This window comes from Ascidiella aspersa, chromosome 8 (genome assembly GCF_963924565.1).
Source record: "Ascidiella aspersa chromosome 8, kaAscAspe10.2, whole genome shotgun sequence".
Lineage (NCBI taxonomy): Eukaryota > Metazoa > Chordata > Ascidiacea > Phlebobranchia > Ascidiidae > Ascidiella > Ascidiella aspersa.
In genome coordinates, this window is record NC_139454.1 from 19,668,363 (window position 1) to 19,686,836 (window position 18,474).

General features: G+C 36.7%; 1 protein-coding gene across 1 annotated transcript; it reads right to left on the bottom strand.

Moving 5' to 3' along the window:
• Positions 1-1,001: 1,001 nt before the first annotated feature.
• LOC146136750 (cationic amino acid transporter 4-like) lies at positions 1,002-17,693 on the bottom strand. Its single transcript, XM_083396245.1, has 12 exons — positions 17,609-17,693; positions 12,358-12,534; positions 11,216-11,360; positions 10,179-10,390; positions 8,858-9,023; positions 7,403-7,630; positions 6,863-6,932; positions 5,859-6,043; positions 4,848-5,063; positions 4,092-4,326; positions 2,843-2,951; positions 1,002-1,060 (listed from the first exon to the last, which is right to left on the bottom strand). The coding sequence occupies exons 1-12, from the start codon at positions 17,691-17,693 to the stop codon at positions 1,002-1,004; spliced, it is 1,887 nt and encodes a 628-aa protein (XP_083252371.1).
• Positions 17,694-18,474: the final 781 nt, after the last annotated feature.

The window sequence follows — 18,474 nt, forward strand, 5'->3', positions numbered from 1 at the left end:
ATTGGTTTGCGTGAATCAGGATTGGCTAAATTTTTAGAAATGACGTCATAATTCCAGTAAACTTAAGAATACCTGCTGTTCTGGTCGTGCTTATTGGCAAATACTAGGCTAAATCGAGTCTAAATACACTTAAGGTATCAAAGAGATGCGTTTTTATTAATCTATTTTCTTAAAAAAATCATTTTTAATTAAATTGCACGCTAAGATTCCAATACCCCTTTGTAGATCCCCAAAAACTATTAAGCACCCTAGTCTAACAACTTCGGATATAGGTCCCTTTTTATTAAGAAAACAAACACTTCAGATGGACAGAACAGCCTTTATTCTGCAAAGTTAAATCTAGAAGAAAAAACTAGATTAAAGTTATAACAAAGTGACAGATTTATTCAGTGATGAAGTAAATTTGACCTTTTCTTGCTTACTGTGAAGACTACGAGGATATTAACTTTTAAAATCGAACCAGTCATTAACATATACAATGAATAGGATGTGGCATGGTTGACGGTTGCTTAAAAAATGTCATATAGCTAATTAAATAACACGCTCGATCAATAATAATAAATAAATATATTTGTTGGTAGCAGAATTTGTCTAATTCGAAATCTAAATATTTGGTGACACTTTTTAACAAATAGTATTACAATCTTGACAAGCTTTCGCACAACCATACTTCATCAGGTGAATGCAGAAAATGTTCTATGCTTTGGCGTTATGAAGCTCGGATGTGATTTGAAATTTGATGCACGGTTGTGGAAAAGCTTGCCAAAATTTGGAATCAATTTGTGTTTAAACAGTGCCAATAAATAAATAAAAATGCTACGATTCAACGCACGCAAACTACGATTAAGCTTCAGCACAGGGCTAGGGTTAAAAACAGTAACACTCAACACTTATGTAACGCCTTACGAGCGAATAAACAGCAACTATATAGCGCAAAAAAAACTTTAACAACGACTGGTTTCGAACTACGAATGGGGTTTTGTGTGAAAGGTCCAGTGGCATCAGTCATCGGTTTTTGCTTTACTGTGTCGATAGCCGTAGCCGAAGTAGATGACCAACCCTAAAACAAATCAAGTTAAGGCGTTATTTGTAAATCAAAGTTGTGCCAAATGATGTTGGCCACATTGTAAAGGTTGTTTGAACTACGCGTTGCTGTTAAAACGCTGGATGCTTTTTTAAGTACATTTTTTTAAGATTTTGCGCCAAAGCTCATAAATAAATAAAGTAAGATTTCTATAAACCATGATGCAAAAAAAAAAAAATAACGCTGATCTTTTTTATACGCTGTGCAATTTTCTAATCTGTAAGGAAGTACTTAAGAGCGTTACGCCAACAAGCCACGTTCAAATTTAAACAAGGAAATAATATGTGTCGCAACCGTATGGATTATTCTAATAGAACAAAAAATATGTCCCGACCCTATCAAATTATGGCATTACTAAGCTGAAACAAGCGAAATGGTTTAAATTGAGACATTAAAACGTGAATTTTCAGGTCATTAGGCTAAACTCTGCTTCAGTTGTTAATCTATACTACGTTTTAATAAATTTAATTTTTTATGTAGGAATCTATGCGTTTGATCGCAAATCCTGGCTGAAATTCCTATATAAAATTGCTTTCTGATCGACTCCGATACCACCTTAGTATCGGACAAGTGCCGATACTATAACTTGGCATCGGTTATTGACTCCGATCCGATATTATCGGACATCACTAGCTGCAAGATTGAAAGTAGTATCTTTTGCAAGCAAGAAAACGTTTAACAGTTGTGATCTAACCAGGGCTGGGGAGCCGGAGCCGGAGCTGGAGCCCGGAGATCAGCATTTTCTCTGGAGCCAGAGCCGGAGCCATTGTTATTATTTTTGTGGAGCTGGAGCCGGAAAGGATTGTGTTTTACGACTCCGGATCTGGTGCCGGAGCCATTTAATAATTGCCTGATGGCTCCGGAGCTGGAGCCGGAGCTAATGCTATTTTACGGTGGCTCCCCAGCCCTGGATCTAACCCTTCTGACGTTTTTTTATTTCATTTAAAAAAACAATAAAGTTTTTCTTTATAATGCATAAAACACGAATATTACAATTGTTTAAAGGCGGCAGTCGGAGTCAAACTCGGGACTCGAGTAAGACAACCCGAGTACCCAATCCGACGTCCGAATGCGCAATAGCAAAAACTTTAAATTCAAAAGGGGAAATGCTTGCGGTAGAATATTTTCCAAAATTGTATAGCGGGTGGGTCAATTAATTATATGACACCCTGATAAGTGGGTTGTTAAAAACACCCTGCTAAGAATTAAAAAATTATTTAAAAATGAAATGGTGAGATATCGCAATGAGGTTTGTTTTATGTTAATCAGTATTTCATAAAGTTTTTATTGACACTAAAATTTATTGTTTCAGACAGAATTTTTAAATTAACCGTTTAGATGTACTCCCTGCAACTAATGGTGCCCATATAGAAGTGTATTAAATAAAGTAATGATATTTTTAAGTATTTTTAATTAAATGTTGATTAAATGTTTAGAAGTGTATTTAAGTGTCAATAAAAACTTTATGAAATACTGATTAACCTAAAACAAACCTCATTGCGATATCTCATCATTTCACTTTTTAATAATTTTTTTAAATTGTAAAGAGACTTTATGGACACCCTGTATATCTACTTTATTTTAGTTACGTAAATGGGTGAAATACAGCCTGTAGAGTCAGAGCTGGATTCGGTGAAAATCACACATTTGGTCGTAGTCGGACTCGGGACTTTTTTACCCGAGTTAATCTATGCTTTGATTTCTGGAAAAAAGTCTAATAACTTCCATTTTTCTGAACATAATAAACTTCAAACTTACCGACAACAACCCAAACAGCGAGGCGTATCCAGGTCAAAGGTTGTAACTTGAGCATCAGCATTAAGTTGATGACGATGCTTAAAAAGGGAACGAAGGGTACCAACGGCACCTGGATGTACAACCACATTAGTCTCTATTTAGGCCTTTAAGGTAATCAGGTGGCACTATATAAAGACAAATTGTATTAAATTCTCGACAAGCTTTTACACAACTGTGCTTTATCAGGTCACAGTAGAAATTGCGTCCCACCTTTTATAAGCGATGCTTTGATTTACGTCTCAGTCACATTAACTGAAAATGATACGAGTTTGTATCGAAACGACTTTTTCAGGATGTTGTCGATTTACTCGACCTTTTTGGCTTTACAATTCATTATCAAGCTACATTACAGATCCGTACATAGTGTACCCACAACAGTCTCTATTATTAGTCTCTTAGTTTTAAGACGTCATTCCTTGGTCGGATTCCAGCCATAAGACCGAAATAAGAACAACATCGACGTCGAAATAGAACCAAGTTCGGAATAAGACCACAATAGGACTAATACCTAATAGTCGTAATAACTTCTAAATCGGAATAAGTCCTAAACCTGTCGTAATAAGACCTCAATGGCCATAATCAGCCCTATACAACTTTTTACCTAGAACCAAAGCCCACCCCACCCTGAAATACATTAACTTCTCTAATAGATGCAACTCTAAATTTTCTAACCTTATCCATTACCCACAACAAACCGCTAACAGGGAGAACCAAAAACCAGTAGGCTACCAAAACAGCGGCCATTTAGACCTTATTCCGATGAATGTAGGACTTATTTTGACAGGTAGGTCGTTTTCAGGCAATTTTATATGTTATTCTGACATGGATATTACTGCGTCTTTGGCTTTATTAGGTCGTTGGTCTTATTACCAGGGCTGCGGAGTCGGAGTCCGACTCGGGACTCGGGACTCGAGACTCTAGCAAGACCACGTAAAACTACCCGAGTCCCGAGTCCGACGTGCGCATGCCCAGTACCAATTTTTTAAACTGATATGGCCGCCAACTGGAAGTTGTATAGGTGGAAAAGAGTCGGACTCAGGTTTATTTTTTAGGCCGGATTCGGACTCGAGACTCGGGACTCGGACTCGGGTTATTTTTAACCGACTCCGCAGCCCTGCTTATTACTATATTGGTCCGTGGAACTAAGCTAAGGACCACTGATCAAGGCTTTAATTATGTTCAATCTTAACCAAAAAAAAGCTTCGGCCACCTTAAACGTCTGCATTCCCTGATACTGGTTGAAGGCGGTTATGAAGGCGACGCAAATCACAGCAATGAAGGCGAATAGTGTGAGCAGCACGATGTACCACTCTCTCGAAATCCACTCCAGCCCGAACAAGACCATCACCGCCCCGGCCAGTGACGTCATCAGCGCGATGAGCAGCGAGTAGAAAGGGAGTTCCCCCGGCTTGTAACCTTGAGTCCATGTGAAAAGAAATCCGAACCTGACGAGATTTTAAGCGAGCTTGATTAAACCGCGAAGGTTAATTTTAACGGAATAATGAAGGTCGAAAAAGGGGCTACGGGGTCGGTTAAAAATAACCAGAGTCCGACTCCAGCCAAAAAATGAACCCAAGTCCAACCCCCGAGTTCGACTAGGGTAGAATTTTTAATTTGTAATAACAAGCTTTCCAAGTTATGAACTTTAATAACGAGTTTATTTCACAACTCCAAAGTTTGTTCAAAATTCGGGATTTTTTAACTTTACACAAGTTTAAGTCAAAAAGAAGTTGAGAAAAGAACTTGAAAGGTCTTTCTTCCTGGTTAATAGGTTATATTTGCTTTAAAAGTGGACTTAAAAAAATGTTACGTTAGATCAAAAACACATTTGAAATACCTATTAATTTAATAAATTTGAATCGAATTTGTAGCAATACCATCCCAGTATCGGACAAGTACCGATCCTAGGACTTTCACATATTATCAGATAATCGCTAACACAACCTTAGCTTTTTCGTACCAATACCTGGAATACAGAACAGATTTCTTGATGGTTCCGCTCAGATTTCCGGTTCCGCCATCTTCTTCTATCACGTGATCCGAAACGCTTTCGCTAAAACTGGAAGCCTTCGTTATAGCGCCCGTTAGCGGAAAGTCCTCGTGTACAACCGAGCTTGAAGTTTGAGTAAAATCGAGCGAGGTTGCGCCAGAAACTGGATGTAAGCTATTTTCTCTTTCGTAGCTGTGAGACAATCAAAAAGCTTTTATAACTGTAAAGTCGTTTGTGTGTTACTGGAAGAACACGTACAACCGAATTTCGACAACTAGAAATATTTTCAGTTCTTCTAAACCAGTGTTTCTTAACCGTTTTTCGCGGCGACCAGAATACTGAGCGTAAAATATAACAGAAAAGCTTTGGCGAACCAATTCTCTTCACTGAACTTTTTAAAAGTGGATTAATCATAACACAAATAGCGCAAATTTAGAAGTAATCTTTCTCAGAACCTATCTCAATATATCTGAGCATGTGTCAGTCAACTAAAGTCAGCCAAGCGGGGACAAATTTCAAGTTGGGTTGAAAAACACTTTTCTAAACTAAATGGATTAGAATTAAAAATAGATTCTCTTAGTACTTCCAAATTAAATAGATTAAAAATAAAAATAGAATATTTTAGTACTTTCAAGCTATACAAGTAAATAAAAATTAAAAATAGTTCTCCAGTTTTCCCCAATCAGGTTACAATTAAAACAAGTCCTTTGGTTTTCCTATTTATACTAGAATAAACGAAGAAAACGATACTTTTAAAAAGTGCAGCGAGCTGTATAACATTTTGCGTTCAGGTTATAATTTCATTACAATTTTTTGTATTTGTATTCGACAGCATTTTAATGAGATATTAACGTTATTAAGGCAATATGCCGGGCGCCTAGAGATTATGGGCTGTTGCAATACGACCCTTTGGGGTATCATAACATCTACAAACGTCGTATAGAAAAAAAAGAAATACCGTTCCCACACACCCAACTACAGCCGTGCCAACGTGTGACGTCATACCTTGCAATGACGTTGGGGCTGTATCGCAGTTTGATGACGCATATGGCGACGAAAGTGCAGGCGAGCAGTTGGCCGATCGAAATGAATTCGACCAGGGTTCGTAGACTGAACACGGCGGCCATGATGGCCGAAAAAACACCGCTGACTATAGTCGCCACCACAGGAACCTGACAAAACGAGTTTCAATATTTATGTTTTGTTTTGCAGCATAATGTTTGGAGGTTGTTGTTAGACGTAGTAATAATATCAAATCCCATACAAAAGTAAGTAGTATTTTGAACGTTTTGAATAACTCTTTATTCTCATATGCTAAGCATTGATCTGTAATGTTGCTTTAATATGAATCTCAAAGCCAAAAAGGTCGAGCAGATCATCTTGATTAAGACGTTTTAATGTGAACTTGTTTCGTCATAAGTAACTGGAATATATCCAAACTTTACTTGTAAAAGATGGAATGCAAACCTCTTTATCAAGGTGGTGTCGACTTATTCGACCTTTTTGGCCTTGGCGTTCATTATTAGGCCTAATATTTGATGTTGTTTGTGTTTTAAAACATGAGTCACCAAACTTTTTTAATGAGATCCGGATTGCTATGAAGCCTGACGATAGCGGGCCTGATGTAGAATTTTATATCAAACTTTATTTACTTTTCACCGTTAAATGAAGGAAAATAGATGTTTAACAAAACCTTAACTGAGCGTTATGAAATTGTAGTTGAGTTTGATTGGTTATCATAATTTAGTGTTAAAAAAATTTAATGAATGGTTAAGAACTTGTTTTTCAACCACTAGAATTTTTAAATAAAAACAAATTTATACTGTATAATGTGTAACATTAACTGACAGATGATAGAAGTTCGTATCGAAATTTCTTAATCAAGATGATGACGATCTACTCAACCTTTTTTGCTTTGCAATTCATTATCAAGCTACACTACAGATCCGTGCATAGTGTACCCAGGTTTTTAACTCTTACAAACATGTTACTTTTGTTTTTTCGTTAACTTGTCCGAGGAAGCTCATTATAATCCCGTCCCTTGCCATCGAGAAAAGATACCTAAACAAGAGTTGGTTGGGGTTTCAATGTAGAAAGGCAAATCGATATTAAAACACTCATAGCTTTTTACCAAATACAGGTTTAATTTTATCAGATTTTGCTGAATTGGAAGTCATTTCAATATTATCATTTTCAAGAACAGTGCCACTTAATATTGCGCTCTTGAACTTGGTAATGGTTCTTGGTATGAGGGTAAAACCTAAAAGAGATATTCAAACTAAAACATTCTTATTGTGTAAAATGTTTAGTAATTATTTTTCAAAGGGCTTGACTAGGTCTTGACTTGTTAATTTTTTAAAGCGACTTTACTCGGACTTATTTTTTTCAAAAATGACTTGACTTCAACTTAATTTTTTCAAACGACCTGACTGGGTCTTAAGTTATTTCAAAATGACTCATTTACAACACTGCAATTTATTTTAAAACAATGATTAAAGTCTTCACATCACTCCATTCATCCCAGCTCATACCTCGGCACAACCACCAACGCTGCCGTCATGGCGGCCATCATAGCCGCCAACGCACCCACGGAAATGAGATATTGTGCCCAATACCAGCCTCGCAGCATGTAGGCGGAAGGAAACGGGGATGTGATTGACACTTCGTACCAGGGAACCATCAGTGTAAGCACAGCTGTGTCACCCACGTATGCGAATACAACGGCCAGGATGGACAAGCAAAGAGAAAGGGGCACGTCTCTAAAAAATAATGAATTTTATTCCAAAGGTCTTATTTTTTTAAATGAATGCCAAAACAAATTAGGTAAAGTAAATCTTCGCAATAGGGAGAGTAAATGTCACTGATATTTCACGATGGGAAAAATGGATTTGAAAATTGGATTGTTCGCCGACTACAGTCGCGCAAAAGTGTTTAAATTTATTAAGATTTTAGCAAAATTGCTCCATAATTTTAGTAAACTGCAGAAGCAATGCAAAGATATTGCTCACAAATTAAATGCGGCCTTATTTATGTTTATTTTTCTTAGCTGCATTTGATTTACTTAAAGCTTACAAAAAAAAAAACGTTCACTGAAAACAATTGGGACGCCAAAGCTTGGCCGTTATACTTACGCTTATAAGGATGAATAATAATTTCGGATCGGAACCGATAGCCGTGCCAAGTGATGAAGTATCGATACTCATCCAATACTAGGGTGGGATCGGTTCCGATACCAAAATTAATATAGGTATTTTAGGCATAATTTGCGACCCAACGAAGCGAGTCCACGTTCAAGGAAGTACAACTGGGTGTAACTAGCCTTCTTTACGCTAAAGCAGGGGTTCTTAACCTTTTTTGTATGTTTTACCCTCTGAACAAAAATGAATATCAAATTTACCCCCAATATATAAAGTGGTGCTCATTTATTAAAAAACGAAAGTAACAAATTACATCAGTTATAGTCAGTGTGACGGCTGCCCCAGCTTTTTGGCAACGAGTTAAATTGCATGTCTGGGAAAATTAGTGATAATGCACAACGAATATCAGATTTAACATGAAGTCGGTTTCGTGCTTTATATTTAATAGTTAGCAATGCAGAGAAGCCGCTTCGCAAAAGTCAGTTGAAGAAAATGGAACCAGAATATTCAGAGCTTGAATACATATCCTTGGATTTACTCCCTAAAACGAGTAAATTTACCCCCTGGGGTAAATTTACCCCAGGTTAAGAAAGGCTGCGCTAAAACAAATTTTGATCGAATAACCTGGAAAACTTGACCTTTGAACTTTTGATTTTTTATAAACGTTGCTTGTCTGAGCAAAGTAGCCTAATGACGTAAATTGGTATCGAATTGCGATACTTTTCTATCAAAATATCGCGTATAGCTAACGGAATAAAATATTAAGTATCGGACATCACTATACTTACGCTTAGCATTCAAGTAGCCGCGAAAAAAAGTTAGAAAAACACTGAGTTATAAACAAATCACCTTTGTGGGTTTTCTGCTTCTTCAGTTGCTGAAGCCACGACCTCATACCCCACATATGAAAAGATGAGGGTGGCGGCCCCACTAATGGTCCCCGACGCCCCCTTGGGGAAAAACCCTCCCTTTACGTCAATCCAGTTCTTTACGTCGGAAAGGTAAATACCGGTGCCTGAAAAAATGACAAAAAAAGAGTTTTAAATCAAATCCTTTATTGGAATATAAAGGATTATATACTGTTGCTGCCAGCCATTGTTTCAATTGTAAAATTGTTTATCCTGCTATTTTGTTTTAATATCTGTGACTAAAAAATTTTGAAAAAACTATGTAAGTCGAGTTTTTGAATCAAATCATGTATTGTAATATTAAGGAATATACTATTGCTACCATTCATGGCTTCACTTGAAAAATTGTTCTTCCGGCAAAATTTTATTAAAGTACCAATGTTCCGACCACCTATTCGAGTTGGTATTTCATACAATTTTGCCGGAAGAACAATTTTACAATTGTAATATTAATGGTGCATCACAGTATCTAGGTTAAGTATAAATAAAAGGCTTAACGACCTTTGGCCGCCATCATATCGATAATGGCGCTGAATAAGGCATGGTTAAAGCTAAATAGGATTACCATTGTGGCACTTTGTTGTAAACAAGTCATTTCGCCCAGTTATGTCATTTTTTAAATAAAATAAAAAGTCCAAGTCAAGCAAGTCTTTTTAAATAAGTAGCAAGTCAAGTCACAGTCAAGTCATTATTAGTCTTAGATCAAGTCAATTCCAAGTCAAGACCTTGTCGTTAAAAATGAAGGTTAAACTATTAGAATTGATCTCGTACGACTACGAGCAAAAAAATTATCAAAAACGTAATATCAGTAAATTGTTCACGTACAAAAAGTAAGAAAAAGAAATCATTTTAATGCAAAATTCTTAATGGCGAAAAACTTAAGTAAAGTCAAGCCATTTTGCACACAAAAACTAAAATAAACACTCATTTTTTCACCAGACATATTCCCCGTTTAACCAGGTCATCCCGCCATTTTCTTAAATATTTTCAACCTAAATGTAAACTATCATCGGCTGAGCTTGCCACTTAATGGTAGGTCAAGCCTGTGGACTACCTCGAACGTTCACCCAATGTTTCCTAAGGTTATTCGTTTAAGACCTCCCTTTATGACGTAAATCTGTGACGTCATCTTTGAAAATTCTCTCGAGATTTTTTTGTTTATCATTTTATTTTTAATTGATCGACTTTTACATTCACCTTAACCGGTCCCTAGAAAATACGCCACCCTTTGCTCGACTTTTCCAGCAAATTTACAGACTTACAAAAAATAAAAATGATCACAGTAAAGTTGATGATGACGAAGGCGGCGTTGACCCGTGACGACATTTTGGCTCCGCTGGCCACGATGGCCGTAATGACCAGAATGAGGCCGACGGCCAAAAAGTCGGGGTAGGTGGCGATGAGGCCTCCTGGCATCGGACAGTGTTTTGTGAGGTAGTCTCGGATTGGGTTTCCGAACAGTGCGTCTAAGTATCTGAAGGGAAAAGTATTTTTTGGCCAATTGTATTGCAGACCCAAGAGCCCGTGGCTAACTAGGTCTAGTTTGCAGTACAGCGTGTAGGGCCGTCATAGTCTATAAATACTGCCTTGTATATACTTGTGACGAAATTTTAGCTGGGGGCAGCGTTTGGCGCTTTACGTTGACGTTAAAAACGACTAATTAATGATGCCTTAAACCTAGTTTCACAAGCACAGCGCCATGATATAGGTGTGGTTCTTAATTTTTTATTTTGTTTTTACTTTTTTTAACTTTTTTTTGCTGATTTTTTATTTATGTTTGATTGTTTTTTCAGGTGGCAGTATTACGACTTAAGAAACCCTTTTGTCGTGACACCAACTGCAGCAAGCAACGCACTAGTTTTTAGAAACAATAAGTTAACAATTATACTTAGGAAAAGAGGATTTTTGTTAACTTTTTCATTTTTTTTCCATGATGTCTCATTTTTTTCGATTTGTTTCGTGTGTTTTGTTATTACTGATCTAACGTCAATCAGGTGGCAGTCTTACGACTAAAGAACACATTTTATCTTGACACTATGTACAACGGGTAACGCACCAGTTTTCAGGAACAATAATAATGCTTTGTTTTTATTAAGGATTTGAGAAGAAAAGACAGATATGACATTCATAATAAGGATAGAAAAGAAGTTCAAGCAAATTCAATATCCTTTACCAGAACTTTAAATTCGGTAGTCTTATTCAATATTCGACAGCACTTATTATTTTCTATATGTATATAACTTTGTCCTTGGTTATTTTGCACCTCGAACATAGAAATCTTACTCATCATAGCGCTCACCCGCTCCAAGCCCTTGCGATAGCGGATGAGAGGACGGCGTGCTCGAGAGCGACGTTCCAGCCAATCAGAAACGCCCAAATTTCTCCCACGCTTATGTATGTGAACTGGTAGGCTGAGCCAGCCACTGGGATTCGGGCAGCGAACTCTGAAAATATATGACTCGAAGTTTAAAATCACGAGTAATCGTGGGGTTGTACGTTCGTTTTAAGACAAGGGTTCTTAAACTCATTTTTAATATTGACCAGAGTTTTGAAAAGTGGTTTTGATATGGATTGAGTGACAGTCGAGTCATTTGCTAAAAAACTTAAGTCCCAGTCAAGTTATAATTTCGAGCAAGCCAATTTCATGTCAAGCCCTTGTGATAAAAAATTAGCGTTAAACTATTAAAATTGGTAAACTAGTCCGAATATAAACAATAACTTAACTACAAAATACTAAAACCCCAAGCAAATGGTTTTATGTGCAAAACTTAAGATAAATAACCCAATTTTCTAGTGAAAAATGCTTAATGAAATTAATTCATTACAGCACAAGCCAAGTCATTTCAAAACACTTAATTTTATGCACTTAAGTCAACTCATTGATTTAAGTAATTACAGCACTGATATTGAACCCTATAAACATGTTGGTTTGCGTGGGACCGGTCGGCATGAATTATTTAGAGAAGACGATATAAAATTAGTAGACTTAGGAAACCGGGCAAAAAATACCCTGACATTGTTGCAAACAATCAGTTATTTGGAAAACCATGAACATGCCTGAACTAATTCGGTATCGGATCGGCACCGATACCGCCCTAGTATCGGACGAGTACCAAACCACTATGCAGGGTAATGCCATTTATATTAATTGATAAATTTATACAAAAAACAATAATAAAAACGTCTTACATTTTTAGTGAATATATAGCTTTAAAAATCAGGATAATAGGAGAATCTCTGTATTGTTTATATGTTTGCGAAAAAAAATCGTAAAAAATCACTTTTAAACCTTGGAAACACTCAGTTATTTGACAAACCATGAACATTTTCAAACTAATTAGGTATCGATACCGCCCAAGTATCGGACGAACACCGTTACTCCTAGTATCAGCTTCGATCCGATATTATCGGACATCCTTAGCAATCTTAACGCAGACTTACCAGCGTAGCAGACAGCGGATAGCGCAGACGCAATGGCGGCAAGAACGTAGCTGACCACTGTGGCAGGCCCGGCTACTGTCCGTACAATAGTTCCAGTCAAGACGTACAGTCCCGACCCGACCATTGCACCGATGGACAGGAACGTGAGGTCGTGAAGTTTTAAGGTTTTCACCAGATCTAAGAGAAAATAAGTTTTTACAGTTATAGTTTTTGGTTTATTTTTCTGCGCGCATAGTCGCATGTAGATTAAATTTTGAAGTTTGGATTAGCCCTATAGATAGCTATGTCCGATAGTAAACATCTTATTCCGATGCCGATACACGATGTTTGATACAGAAAGTACCACGATCCGATCCGATACCAAATGACGTCATTACTATGCTCAAATAGGCAATAAAGATAAAAATGGAACTTTTAAAAGCATTTTTTCGAGGTTATTTAACCCAAATTTGCTTTAGCGTTAAGATGTTTGGTTATATTCAGTTGCTAACCGAACATTTTAAGCTAAATTTACCTTTCAAGATCGAATTAATATATTTGGTGGCAAATTCAAGCTACAATTTCTATATTATTTCATATCGGATCGGCACCGATAACACCCTTGTATCGGACAAGTACCTAAACTACCACTTGGCAGTGGGTATCGGCTCCGATCCGATATTATCGGACAACGCAGGTCAGCACTCATAAATTCTATTTTATTCTTATTACTCAGTGGTATTTATCCTCTGTATAATATAGTTACAAAGATAAAGGCTGTATATTGAAAACCGTTTCAGATGTTGTTTTGTCCCTCTAAACAACTGGAAAGCACTTGATACCGAGGAGATTAGTTTTACAAAGCAATAATATTTAAATCAGAATAATCTATAACAGGGATGGCGAACCACTGACCCATTTGGAAATCAGCCGAAAACTTGAATTTTCACTAAAACAGACAATAACACTTGAAACAACGCAGCAGCAAAGTTTCGCATAAAGTTAGCCTACCATAATTAAATATATGACCGCAATTTGTAAGGATTAAGGTCGTGTTTGTGAACCGAGCGACAAAAACGTAAAAAAAAACGTTTGTCATCCCTGATCTATAATATCATAGCATTAAGACCAACGACATAATAAAGTCAAATACGCAGTAATAACAAATACAGCAGAATAACATCTAAAATATCGTCTGAATAAGACCTAAATTACTTAACGCCTAAAAATGTATAGGGAGAGGGTATGGGGCGATTATTGCACCTGCTTGGCGTAAGGGACGGCGTTAAAAATTGGTTTAAGATTGAAATTATTAGTGGTTGCTGTAACATTACGGTTGGGTTTTGGGTTAGGTCAGGGGTGTCCAACATGAGGCACGCGTGGCAAATGTGGCACGCGACCTGATAAAAATAGCACGCAAGCCAATCAAATATTTTACTAAATTTGTGATTTAGCCAATTGTCATTGTTTATTCACAATATAAAACAATCGCCGCAATTACGACAACTTACAATTACTTCTGATAGCTTTCACATAATTATATAGCTTAGTGTAAAGAAACAAATGTTGGCTTACAGACAGACACTTAAATGCGGTAATGCGCATTGCTACTGGCTACTGCACTGCTTACAGCCCTGCAAGCAGTTTGGTCAATTACATATTGTTTGATTGATGAAATAAACGAATGTTTTTCATGTGTAAATAAAGGTTTTTTTTGTAGTAAAAAAGCGCTTTTAATATTAGAAAGAAATAGTTACGAAACTTTGACACGAAGACGTTATCAGATAAAAATTGGCTCGCCGGTATGTTTGAGTTGGACACCCCTGGGTTAGGTAAAAGGTTGTAGGCTATAGGCCTTATTATGGTCATTTAGGTCTTATTCCGACTGATATAGCTCTTAATCCCATTTATGCCTTATTACGACAATAGGTATTAGTCTTATTTTGATCTTAATCAGAACTGTGTTTTATTCCGACGACGACATTGTTGTAATTTTGGTCTTATGGCTGGGATCGATTTGTATGTGTTTTACAATTAGGGTTAAAATAAGAATACAAACAGTGGGGAATATGGTTATACGTGGCCTGGACGTTTGACAGTAGTTTGCAAAATGCGCAGCGCTATTTTAATAAGGGCATCGGAACTTGTTGTAACTGGTGAATGACAGTTTGTTATTTGTCCTTTCATTAACCATATACAGCGGCTATTAATACCGTTTGTTCCAGAAACTTGGACGGTCTTTCCAAATATAACGTTACACAATAATTGCGGCAGCTAGAATATGCCTGTGACGATGTTCCTATACGATAGAACCGCACACCCCAAAATGGTGCAAGGGCCACAACTAGAAAACCGTTTTTCGTAGGCTGCATATAACGTTGATGTAACCATGTCGTGAATATACAATGCAATATTGTCGATTATATAAAAAGCAACTGTTCAAATGGCCACATTTGAACGAACGTACGACCAGTCAGCACGTATATGGGCTCAGGGGCCTACAGCAGAATATAAGAGCGGTTTACACTTATCATAATTTACTTTTTAGCCTTAAAAATCATTCAAAGGGGCGTTAAGTAAAAAATAAAATCACCTAGGCGCGACCTGACAAACTTGCCTTGCGGCTTCGTTGTAATATATTAGCCACATCCTGTGGCCAAAAATGACAATTTAGGGTAAAATGACAATGTTGATAGGTAGGTTTGGAGCATAATGGTCGAAGATTTTAGTTAAACCTAGTAGTAATATTAAATCCCATATAAAAGGAGGTAACATTTTGAACGTTTCTACGTTTCGGATGTTAAAAATGAACAAAGAGATGTTTGTAACTCTTAAAATTTCACCTACACTTCTTGTGTTGGCTTTAATTAGTTAGGAGTTTTGCTGGATATTTATTGGTATATTAGCTTATCAGCCCAATTTTATTGCAGACCCAAGAGCCCGTGGCTAACTAGGTCTAGTTTGCAGTACAGCGTGTAGGGCCGTCATAGTCTATAAATACTGCCTTGTATATACTTGTGACGATTTTTCCGCTGGGGGCACGGTTTTGCGTTTTACGTTGACGTTAAAAACGACTGATTGATGATGCCGTTTGCCTAGTTTCACAATCACAGCGCCATGTTATAGGTGTGGGAAAGGGCTGTAGTCTACTAGCTTTTAGGTCGGTTTTAAACCATACTGTTCACATATTTTGCAATAACATAAAAAAATATATGGCTGCTTAACAGTAATGAAACATGAATATTAAAAAGTACAAAAAACGTGAAACAACCAAATCAACAGTTGCCCTGCATAAATTTCTGCTTTTTTGAACCACCGTGGCCGTTAATCAACTCTCAAAGTCGGAAAAATGGTATGGGTTGCACATATCACGTTGTTTCTATGCTATATTTACATGTCAACGGTATATAAAGCTGCTTCAAAGCATAAAAACGTTGGTGATATGTAGTCAAACAAAAACAAAACTTGCAAAAAACATAGCCCAATATGATTTTTGTTAAAATATTACTTATTTCTTTTTGTTCAGGTTAATATTATACGGTAATAACAGAAAGGGTTGCTTGATCTTGTAAACAACATTATTCAAACATTCCAATTAAAACAACTCGCATTTTCAACGTCATATGGTTGGAGTATAGAGTGAGATAATAAAAAACCACATACCATAGACCAGTGTTTCTTAAAGTGGTGAATGGTTCACCCCGGGGTGAATAAAATTTTTGCAGAGGTGAACCAACTAAAACGGGTGAATAAGGGTGAACGAAAGTTCAGGAATATCCTATAGTCATTAGTAAACAACTTTCTGAAGTAAATCGACTACTGAACTATTGTTTTTTGGTGTTTTTTTGCTGATTGTAATACTAAGTTGGTTTGCACTGAGTGTATAAGTTAGGCCTGCCATATGTCCTCTTATTGGAAGATTTGTCCTCTTTTCCCAAGAAAACTGAATGGTACTCCGTGGACCCTCAAAAATGTCCAAATGCCCTCTTTTTTCGCATTTCGAGTTTGTTGCTTATACTTTTAACAAGACTTTTAGGCGAGACGTTATATTTATTTCCAAAAAATACTTAAGCCATGAAAGATGCTGAATAGCTGAATTGCTGGTTTAAGGTTTCTAGGGGAGAAAACAATTTCTAGGGGGGAAAAGGGTTTCTAGGGGGGCTCTAAGCAACTTGTAGGGGGGGGGGAGGCGAGCTCTAAGTTAATATTTAGATTTTTTGCAATGATTCTAATGGTATCGCTTTCGTTTTGGTTGTACACCACTCGTACAGCGCTGTACAAAATCTGTTTTTGCCAACTGCAACATTAAAACTGCCAAAAAAAATTTGCGAATCTTCTGTTAATTTTGTTTACTCTGTTGAGCACAAGGCTCTTTGAGTGCCATTGCATGTTTTCATATCATCGAAGGTATAACGGCCCTATTTAATTATAATTTTGCTAACTTATAGACAAACGATAAAAGTCATCCGCTGTTTGAACCATTTTTTATCCATATTTTATATAATTGGATAACAGGCTAGCAACAGGGGGATGAAATGTTTTACGAAAAGCCTCCTGATTTTACAGTTTAGCGCCAATTCAACCAATTAAATCCTTTTTTTTCGCGCTGGCGCGACCGACAACAAACTTCACTATTTTCAAGTTGTCTCCGTGATATTTAATTAAAAAATCCGAATTGCTTTTCGTTGGGGTGCAAGTCATAGGAAAATTACAAAGGGTGCTTCTGTTGAAAAAAGTTGTGCATATGGCATGTATCTCTCAAACGTAACAATTCTATTTTCGATTTACATGCAGGCAAAAATTGTCCTCTTTTTGGCTAAAAATATGGTAGCCTTAGTATAAGTACAACAATTTGGTGACTTTGTTTTGTGCTTTTGTTGCTTTATATTTCTGGACTCGAGAAATTGTAGATTTGCAATGGTAAAACTTAGCTTGAGTTGATCTTAACAAAAATCGAAACAATCTAAGTCATTTTGTTCTATTAAATAGTTTTATCATATCATGAGACAAGGGTGAATGAAATCTGGAGATAAATGCTATAGGGGTGAATGAAACTGAAAAAGTTTAAGAAGCACTGCCATAGACTATAGCCAACACTATACAGTCTGCAACGTTTATATTAAAATATACATTTTTTCTTAACCCCTTGGCCTTACTGAAGCACCTAATGCCTTATTACAAGCGTTGATTGATTGATGGTAAAAACACGGATGTTTATTGTGTGAGCCACTAATGACTTGAGAAGCAGTATAATCGTCTATAAGCAATCTACCTTTTCGCTTCATATCTTCTGAAACTCCTTTTTTCCGCAAAAGGTTTCCGCCGAACTGAATGCAGCATGATTTCAGCGACGACATGCTTCTCTTGTTAGCTGCACCAGTCCACTGACATAAGTTTGCTGTCTGTTGAAAGATCTATGGACAACCTAAACGTGAATTATAAACATTAACTGAAGATGATACAAGCTCTATCAAAACTTCTTAATCAAGATGATGTCGATCTACTCGAGATTTTTGGCTTTGCAATTTATTATCAAGCTGAATTATAAGAGTTCTACAATATTACCATGTAAATTGTCGCTACTATAGGCTTAAATCAATCATGACAGCTTTTTCTGTCGAATTTTCAACATCCTACTAAAAGTACACGCGCCAGAAGAGCTGTTTTAATTTATCAACATGCATTAACGATTCGCAGGTTTTGTAAATACAGAGTCTGTTTGAGTAAATCGTATCTATAAAGAGTTTAAACCAGTGGTTCTTAACCTTGCTTCTTGCTGCACCCCTTTCAAATCACCAACCAATTCTAGCACCCGTTCTAGAATTGCTTAATTAGGCCAAACCACTGTAATTTAACTTTTATACAATACAAGTGCATGTAGGTTTATAAAAGTGTGAGTTTTACATTACACTGAGCAAAGCAATAAATTAAAGTAATACGTTTTCTGTGTCTGATTCAGCATCCCCGCATCTTTGGTTAAGAAACCTTGGTCTAAACTGAAGTACTAAGTACATTATAAAGCAAAACTATCTAAATGCACTAACAGTTTATTTCAAATAAACCTATCAGTTTAAACGGTCATGAAAGCGCAAAACCACATCTAACGGCGCGTAGCAGGCTCGCAGTTAAGATAAGAAT

Excerpts from the sequence above, each read along its gene's own strand:
- LOC146136750 (XM_083396245.1), bottom strand. The coding sequence starts at position 17,693 with ATGTCGTCGCTGAAATCATGCTGCATTCAGTTCGGCGGAAACCTTTTG. Across the intron at positions 6,933-7,402 it reads GCGTTGGTGGTTGTGCCGAG|GTATCTTTTCTCGATGGCAA; the intron begins GTATGAGCTGGG and ends ACTCTTGTTTAG. Across the intron at positions 2,952-4,091 it reads AGGGAATGCAGACGTTTAAG|GTGCCGTTGGTACCCTTCGT; the intron begins GTGGCCGAAGCT and ends TTGTACATCCAG.